This window comes from Helobdella robusta (assembly GCF_000326865.2).
Source record: "Helobdella robusta unplaced genomic scaffold HELROscaffold_63, whole genome shotgun sequence".
NCBI classification, from domain to species: Eukaryota; Metazoa; Annelida; class Clitellata; order Rhynchobdellida; family Glossiphoniidae; genus Helobdella; species Helobdella robusta.
The window spans coordinates 717,444-726,755 of NW_008705353.1; the positions used below are offsets into that span (position 1 = coordinate 717,444).

Consider the following 9,312-nt stretch of genomic DNA (forward strand, 5'->3'; position numbering starts at 1 on the left):
GTGTGCGTGCGTGTGTGCATGGTTCAATTTATGTTTGTTAAATAATATTAGGCAATAAAAATTACTTGAGTCTTCAGCTTAATCTCCAAATTCCCACAAGCAATCGTTCGAACTATTTTTTAATGCAACCTTCATTCAAAATTTATTTAAAAGTTAACTTAGATAAAAGTTAATGGCATATAAATAAACCTATACGAATATGTACATAAAATACAAGTCCATGTTTGGATGAATGTTTAAGAAGTAGAGCATAATAAAGGGCCATCCCAGCTAGCTAAAAGCCAATAATTAACTAATATCTGTGAAAGAATAATAGTAATAATAATAATAAGAAGAATAATAATAAAGATAATAAAAATAATAATAATATCAATGATAAGAATAATAATATTAATCTTAATAACAAAAATAATAATAATACTAGCCACTTCACAACTTAACATTTGAAAAAAAAACACTCAAAGTATAAACAAGAGTAACAACACCAACACGTCAACAAAATATAAATACATATATATACTACCATGTAACATAAAATAATGCAAATCTATCTATTTATGTGTCTTCAACTCTTAAACAACACATACACACACATGTATATTATATATATCTACATATAGAAACACATAAACACATATATTCATTGAACCTATATATAACCTGCAAAACACTACATAATATGTATGACATGAAATATATACAACATTATCATTACAAAATACACACACACACGCACGCACACACACACGCACGCATGTCACAGACACAAATATATATATATATTTTTTACAAGTTTATATATATATATATATATATATATATATATATACATAACATGTTGTTACATTACTTACATGAAATGATTAGCACATAACAGTGTGTTTGTTACATGCATTTCATTTTAATGCAATGATGAAAATAAAACACCCACAAATTCTCTCTCTTTCTCTCCCTGTATTAAAATAATAAATAGTAAATTAGTAGATGATAATTTATTATGTGTTGAAATAAAAAAAAAAATGAATATTTAATTTTATCTATTTGATGTTTTTGATTTTATCAAATACATCAGTATTTAACTAGCACTAACAAATAGCAGCAACTACTGTATTGTTTTATTTTAAAAATTATATCAGTTTAGTTTAATGTAATGTAATATGAACTTATTGTTAACAAACTAAATTAAAATGAATGTAGCTAGGTAGGTAGCTGTCAAACTTCTAACACAAAAGAACCTTGTAATAATTGAGTTAACTTACATTATAGTACATTACTCACGGAGAGCAATCATAGTATCATGCTAGTATCATAGACCATATAGGGATAGATAGATAATTAGAAAATGGACTGACGAAACACAGGTCACACACTTTTAAGTATGCACATTTATTTAGGATTTTTATTTATACTAACTAACTGACTAACACAAATTTTAATAAACAAATGTAAACTTTTTTCAAATAGCTAACAGCTAATTAAATGGAGTTTTACATATAATAGTTTATTTTACTAATAACTAATTTGAAATTTGTATAAATGCTGTGGAAAGACTATCTTTAACTAATAGTCTAATCTTATCTAATCCTTATCAACAATGGAATATTGTAAGTAAGTATCATATGTGTATGTTGAGTTGGGTTTTTTACTAAAATAAAACTTTTAAGAAAATAATCTTTGCCACAAAGATACTTTAATATTTTTACAAGTCATTCACTGACAATCACCAAATTTAATGACAAAATTATCGCAAACTAACTTTCGGAGAGATCTGTTAGATAAAAGAATAAAATTTTTCACCAATTTTAATTTAAACTTTCCGCCATTTGAATTTAATAAATGTATAAAAGTGAACTTCCAAATAAACAGAAAATTTAAATGCCTTTAAAATTGAATTTAAAGTTAGAAGCATACATTTTATTCTACATATATGGAAGCATATATGTATATACATATAATTAGAATTTATATATAATAGAAATAGAATAAAAGATAATTTGGCAAAACCAAGGCGAGCCTCCAATTTTTTTAAAGTGTATATATATATAACATATTTTTATAATTTTATATATATTTAGAAGATTCGTGTGTAAAGTAATACGTTAGTCTGTACGCTTACCCTAAACCATGGGTCAGGGGTGAGCAGACTATGGCTCGCGAAGCTAGGGTTTGTTTGCCAAAAAAAGGTGTCGTCAGCCGGACATTATGACCACCAAAAAAAAGGAGCCACAAATCTTAAAAAATTTTCCCTCAGGTCGAAAAATTGCTATTTAAGTACATTTGCGACCCTTCAAACCTAAAATAGTTTTCAATGCAGCCCTCACAGCAAAAAAATTGCCCACCTTTGCCCTAAGCGTTCAAGGCGAACTGGACGAAAAAGAAAAAACGCTCTACACTTTGAAAGAAACAGGAAAATTTAATACGTTTGAGTCATATTTCAGATTTTTCAATTAACTCCTAATATTTTTTCAACATTGTCAATGTCAATTAATGAATCAAAACAGTTTGATAACTATAACTTATTGAACAAACGAACACAAGCGAACACACGATTTATGAAAAATAAAATGAGACAAAACAAATTAAAATTAGGGTTGTTTCTGTTCAAACATATCTCGAATCCACTGAGAATCAGCGTAATATCGTGGATCAGACAGCCTTAGCGACGTCCTTTTGTACAAGTAGTAGTAAACAACTGCCGCTATACAAAGTATTCAATGTGGTTTGTAATAAAAAATCATAAAATATATGGAATTTTTGAAGAAAACGGCTATAATACTTAGTCGCTGCAAGGCATATAAAGCTGTATAACCGGGAACTTCTGTGTAGTAAAGTGGATTAGACCAAGAACAAACCTTTAAAAATGATAATGATAAAAATAAAATATAAACAGAAAAATCGTCAATCGTAATTTAAAAAATGAAACACCAACCAGCCCCCAAGCGTGGAGAGCCACAGTGATGCAGAGATAAAACAATATGGTGAAGATCGTCTTTTTAAATTTGTCAATCAGTAGAAATATTAATCCGGCCTGGAAAAGATAAGTCTCAATGAAAACGAGAAACAGTGCTATGGCGGACAATAAGATGCAGATATCTTGAACACTGTTGTTTTTGAAAAAATAATTTTATACCTTTAAGAACAAAATCAAATTTTATACTTTTAAGAACGAAATCATATGATTAGTTATATATTGTTGCGGACAATTATTTAATACACTTAAATAAATAAGCGTCAAAAACTGACAAATAAATGATTAAAATGGTGAAATTTGACGGGAAGGCCAGCATGCCGAATGAATTCATGAGCAGATCTTCCAACAAGAGAATGTGTTGAATCACTAAAATTACGTTGTATTTCTGTGCTTGCATCATAAAGCTATGCAAAAATAGTTCATAAGATTATCTAATATTACCATAAATATTCCTAACAAATGCAAATTTGATAAAAAATGACATAAATTGCATACGGACAAAAGCTTTGTATACATTAGCAACCGAATAAACTGATTAAAAGTTAATTTAATTATATACTCGCTAAAAATTACCTGTAAAAAATTATTCTCTCTCTTTCTCTCTCTCTTTTTATATATATATATATAAATATATATAAAGTGATATATATAAAGATATATATATATATATATATATATATATATATATTTAAAAAGTTGCAACCATAAACCTATGTAAATAAAAGCATTTTTTAAAAGATGATTGAGCCCAATATCGTATTCTGTTAAAATCTCAGACAATCGTTCCCATTTTTTCAAATTTTTTTAAAAAAAGGTTTATCTACAAAAATTAAAAATATATTTTAAAAATCAATCAAAAAACTTACAATCATAACTTCTTATAAGTGAAATCCCGACATTTTTATATACATGTTGTATCTTGAATCGACCTTAATGTATTGCTGAACACGCACTATAGTTCGATTTTTTTACTGTAGCGTTGATGGACGTTGATATAGCTAATTAAGAATTAAAAAATTTAAATAGAAGTTATTTTCTGAAACATATATACAGAATATATTATAAAAATGTATAGTTTGATTATGGAAACCCTGTATAATTAACAACGTTCGCCAGATATCACCTATCATATTAGTCTGAATGCTTCATTGTAATATTCCGATTTAAAATTTGCATTTGTAGCCTTGAATTTTTGAACGTTTGTGCATGAAAATATTGATTTGTATTTTTAAAATTATTTCATAGAGATTTAATTTTTTAATTCGGTTTAATAATATTAATCCATCCCTGTCCAATAGCTAGCCATGTCATCAACGAGATCTTAAGAGACTACTAACGAGAAGTTCGGTTTCCATTTTATTTTTCATTCAAAATTCTCCATTCAGTTATCTCTGTAATATCTTTTCAAGTTAGTTTCAAGAAATGTAATTTTCGTACATATATTTTTCAATTATTTTGTTCTAAACTTTTAATCTCTGTTAGTTTGCGTAAAAAATCGTAGGCTGATTCAGCCTTTGTGATTAGTGACAAACATGGCGGCCGATGAATCATAAATAAATATAAATTGAACTTTAAATTTTTAATCGTTTAGGCCATCCATAGGAAGTCAAAACTTTTGCCTGATTACTTCCTTCTCGTCTGATTTAGAACCAAAGTTGAAAATAGAAAAAGAAGCTACCTGAGTAAGAACCTACCTTCACCATCATGGGGAACATATTCACCAAATTGTTCCAGGGCCTCTTTGGCAAGAAGGAGATGAGGATCTTGATGGTGGGGCTCGATGCCGCCGGAAAAACTACCATCCTGTACAAGTTGAAACTAGGAGAAATTGTCACAACTATTCCTACAATTGGTTTGTCACTTTCTTTTTTTTTAAATGTTTTATTGTAAATTCACTCATCTTATATATAAAAATGAATTTTGAAACTGAAAAAAGGCGCCATCTACAGATATAATTGTTCTTTTGTTGTTCAGGCTTCAATGTAGAAACAGTAGAATACAAGAACATCAGCTTCACAGTGTGGGATGTTGGGGGCCAGGACAAGATCAGACCTCTCTGGAGGCATTACTTTCAAAATACACAAGGTCTCTTACTTTCTGCTCACTGTCTTACCAAAATCAATATTTTTACAGAGTATTTATAGTTTTTTATTATTTATTTAATTTTCATTAAATAATTTTAATTTTTTTTTTTCAACCAAACTAGGCTTAATATTTGTGGTGGACAGCAACGATAGGGAGAGAGTGGGTGAGGCCAGGGAGGAGTTGATGAGGATGCTGGCAGAGGATGAACTGAGGGATGCCGTACTCCTTGTTTTCGCTAACAAACAGGTCAGTTAATCTGATGGCAGTTAGAAAGTTAGTTAGGTAGGAAGCCAGTCATGAAGTTAGGCACTTGGAAGTTTATTGTTCAAAATTAGGGAATTATTATTTTAAGATAAGTCATTTTGTTCAGACTACGTTTTTTTATAAAGGGTCCAAGCAGTTTTCAGTATTTGTTAGAACTTTTCATAATGCCCACTCTAACACACTCACAAACAAACACGTAGCCCCCACCCCAATCAACCATTTCTAGGACCTTCCAAACGCAATGAATGCAGCTGAGATAACGGACAAGTTGGGCCTGCACTCACTTCGCCAGAGGAACTGGTACATACAAGCGACGTGTGCTACGAGTGGAGACGGGCTGTACGAGGGCCTTGACTGGCTCTCCAACCAACTCAAAAATCAGAAATAATTTCTTTTAGGCTGCTAGTGAATGAATGATTGGTTGGTTGGTTGATTGATTAGTTGGTTGATTGATTTGTTGGTTTATTGATTGGTTGATCACATTTTATATAAACAACATTAATACTTACTTATTTAACTATATTATTACAAGCTATATATTCATCTGACGCTAATTTGTTTATATTAATTATTTATTTATTCGTCTTGTTATTTTATTATTTTGGTTATAATTATAAGAATATTATTGTTATTATTATTATTTGATGATTGACAAAGATCTAATGATAAGAATTTATCTTTTATTATTATTGAAATAATGATATAGCAACATTATGATTGCAAAGCTTCTCCTCCATTAACACAATTTCTCCCGTTCACTTGTATTCGTTTGTTCGTTCTTTCGTTCGTTCTTTCATTTGTTGGTTAATTGATTGGTTGGTTGGTTGGTTATTTGATGAACTTGCCAGTGTAGATTGAACGGCAGTGTCTTTATAAATGAAAATTATGAAAGCCAAGTTAGCATTGATGTTGACGTAACTGTCTTCAATGAAAGAAATAAATCGAATGAAAGAACGAAAGAGATTGAATGAATAAATGAATAATGGGAAGAAAGCAACTACTACTAGTAGTATGTAGGCAAGTATGTACGTACAAATACCCACACACTCGTGCATGGTATGAAACCAGACTTGTATCTCCGTATGCATATTTGTGTCTGTCTTTGTGCATGCATTCGCATTGCTCGTGAATCTTCCGTCTTGTTTTGCTGGCTTGGTTGTAATCAAATTTATCAATAATTTAATTACAATATTTCTCCTATCTTAATAAAGAAGTGTCTCAAAGATATATTTCATTTATAGTTTATTATGTAAACTATATATTTATATATATATCTAATTTGTAGAAACATTTGTATGATTTATTTATCTTTGTTATAAATAAAGCATGGATAGAAAGACGTTTGTGGGGTTTTTATTCATAACGTCCATAAGATCCTTATTATTATTATTATTATCATCATCAACACCAGCTCGGTGGGCTTCTCGTGACATATGGTGATAATCAATGTGATACATTCATCAGGCCATTACATGCTACGTAATTATGTCTAAATATTGCTTGGACGATTATTGTTTTTATTATTGTTGTTATTATGATGATTGTTGTTTTTGTTGTTATGATGACGTCACAGATGACTTCAGCGATGATGAAATTAATGATAATAATCAGAAAGAAGGTGCCGACTGTGATATGAGAGGTTGAAGTGATGATAATGACGACGATTATGATGATGATGGTTGTTAAAAGGAAAAGCAAAGAAATGTAGTTGGTGGATGGCGTTCAATGAGAAAACTTCTACTTAATTGTTTGCACATTTCAGATTCTTTGTTCATCTCTTTTATCGTTTTTGGTGCCATTATTGTTGTGTTGTTGTTAATGTCGTGTTGTTGTTGTTAATGTTGTCGTCACATACATCTGTATGTGTGAGTGTATATGTGCGTACGAGCATACATTTCACGCGTATACATAAAGATGCGCCGGTTTATTCGCATACGCTTGAATGTACAATTTCACAAGTGTACGCTTTGCTTATGTATGTATATATGTATGTATGTATGTCAGTGTAGATGTAATATATGAATAAGCGTACATACATGTGTTTATATATATATATATATATATACATACATACATGCATGTATGCCCTTATAAAAGTGAGAGATGGAATCTGTAGTTGTCTCAGAATGAATGCTAACAAGATGAATGGATGGATATGTGGATATGTCTGGTAGGCTTGAAATTCATGAAGAAATAAAATAATTTCGAACTTTGATAATTAATATGCTAAATATTTAATAATTACAATTAATAAATAGACGCCAATGTAATGGAGGCATGTGTGTGTGTGTGCGCGCGTGTGTGTATGTATGCATGCACGTGAGGTGACCATACGTTCTTGTGTTACATCTTCTGTAATAGGTACCTCCAATTTGTAATCATTAAATGTTTCTGTAATTATTGTTACAATTTTGTTAGCGTAGCAGTGATACAAATATTGGAATAGTAATAATAACGATGATGTAGTGATAGAATCATCATGATGACAACTGAATAAGAAGAAAACACGCAAGTACGATGTAACTAAGTAAAACTGATGAAGATAATGATGAAGCTGCCAACAATTATTATGAAGAAGATGAAGATGATGATGGTGCTGATGACGACGACGACGATGAAGAAACTGAAGAGTGATCGGGGCAATAACAATCCCTATAAAATGTACCTTCTTCTCCTCATCTGGATATGCACTTTAAGATGTTAGTATCTCTGTATCTGTCTCTCTTTCTCTGTCTGTCTTCATGTTGGTGTCTGTGTGTTTGTTTATACGCACGGATATAGATGAAAAAAAATTTGGTCTTGTAGAGAGGTTGGTGCGTTCTTATTTTTCGCGGTTAGGAAGAAATTATTATTTAGGATGGCGATGATGTCGGGGAGATTGCGCTATAAAAATTAAATAAAAGATCCTAAAAATGTTTTAGTGGTGGCCCGTGTGCATCGTTATTGAATTTGTGTTTCGTTCACTATTTGTTGATTGTGGTGATGATGACGACGACGATGATGATGATGACGACGATGATGAAGATGAAGAAAAGAATGTTGAAGATGCTGATGTTGAAAAGTTAAACTTGACGCTTTAACTTGTCAAAAAAATCAACGAGTAACAGCTGAAATATCAAAAAAAATGTTATTAACTAAAAAAACATCAGCATCCACCAATCTGACAACCAACCAATCAATCAATTAACAAACCAACCAACCATTCAACTAACCAGCCAATAAACCAACCAACCAATCAACTAACCAATCAGCCAACCAATCTACTAACCAATCAACCAACAAACCAAAACCAAAATAAAATTAATAAATAATAAAATATGATAAAAAAATATACAATAATAATAATAAATGAATGAAAAAGAAATTATATATGCGACCACTTCAGTAGCACATGCTACCACAGAACTTTCACACTACTTCAACTGCCAATGCTGCTGCTACTACTACTACTACTACTACTACTACTACTACTACTACTACTACTACTACTACTACTACTACTACTACAATTTGCTACTACAGGCGCTGTTATAAAACATAAACAACATTAACTAAATGATGGCAACATTGTTTGGTAGGATAAAATGAATGTACGTTTGTATTAAAACAAACTCAGAAACATACAAACAAACATACATACTAAGATATACAGACATACACACACACACAAACAAACAAACATACATACAGACATACAAAAATTAACATACAACGCTTGTAGATGCAGTCCTTCCTATACAACCAAAAGTATGCAACGAAACCAAAATAAAAAAAAATTGAATAATAAAGTAACTGAAAAACGAAAGGTTTGAATTAAAAAGTGTATGTATGTATGTATATGTGTGTGTGTATTGTATGGGTGTGTGTATGTGTGCGTGTATGTATGTGTGCGTGTGTGCAGGCATGCATTTTTGTGTGTTTGTTTCTGAGGCAGACTTTATTGAAAAGGAAGAAAAAAATTTTTTCTGCTTGGCTGTGTCTTTTGTATCCCG

The 9,312-nt window shown here is 30.6% G+C and overlaps 2 protein-coding genes across 2 annotated transcripts; one reads left to right on the top strand and one right to left on the bottom strand.

Moving 5' to 3' along the window:
• Positions 1 to 2,585: 2,585 nt before the first annotated feature.
• On the bottom strand, positions 2,586 to 3,371 carry HELRODRAFT_88186 (hypothetical protein; the record flags this gene model as incomplete). The annotated part of the gene is made up of 4 exons (XM_009029859.1): positions 2,586 to 2,698; positions 2,777 to 2,852; positions 2,930 to 3,101; positions 3,244 to 3,371. The coding sequence occupies 4 exons, from the start codon at positions 3,369 to 3,371 to the stop codon at positions 2,586 to 2,588; spliced, it is 489 nt and encodes a 162-aa protein (XP_009028107.1).
• Positions 3,372 to 4,278: 907 nt separating this feature from the next.
• HELRODRAFT_186077 (hypothetical protein) lies at positions 4,279 to 6,663 on the top strand. The gene is made up of 5 exons (XM_009029942.1): positions 4,279 to 4,379; positions 4,563 to 4,823; positions 4,946 to 5,056; positions 5,178 to 5,302; positions 5,547 to 6,663. The coding sequence occupies exons 2-5, from the start codon at positions 4,676 to 4,678 to the stop codon at positions 5,706 to 5,708; spliced, it is 546 nt and encodes a 181-aa protein (XP_009028190.1). The 5' UTR covers positions 4,279 to 4,379; positions 4,563 to 4,675; the 3' UTR covers positions 5,709 to 6,663.
• Positions 6,664 to 9,312: the final 2,649 nt, after the last annotated feature.

Bases quoted from the DNA above. Each gene is read 5' to 3' on its own strand.
- HELRODRAFT_186077 (XM_009029942.1), top strand. From the start codon at position 4,676: ATGGGGAACATATTCACCAAATTGTTCCAGGGCCTCTTTGGCAAGAAG. The intron at 4,824-4,945 runs GTTTGTCACTTT...TTTGTTGTTCAG, and splicing joins CACAACTATTCCTACAATTG to GCTTCAATGTAGAAACAGTA. The intron at 5,303-5,546 runs GTCAGTTAATCT...AACCATTTCTAG, and splicing joins TTGTTTTCGCTAACAAACAG to GACCTTCCAAACGCAATGAA.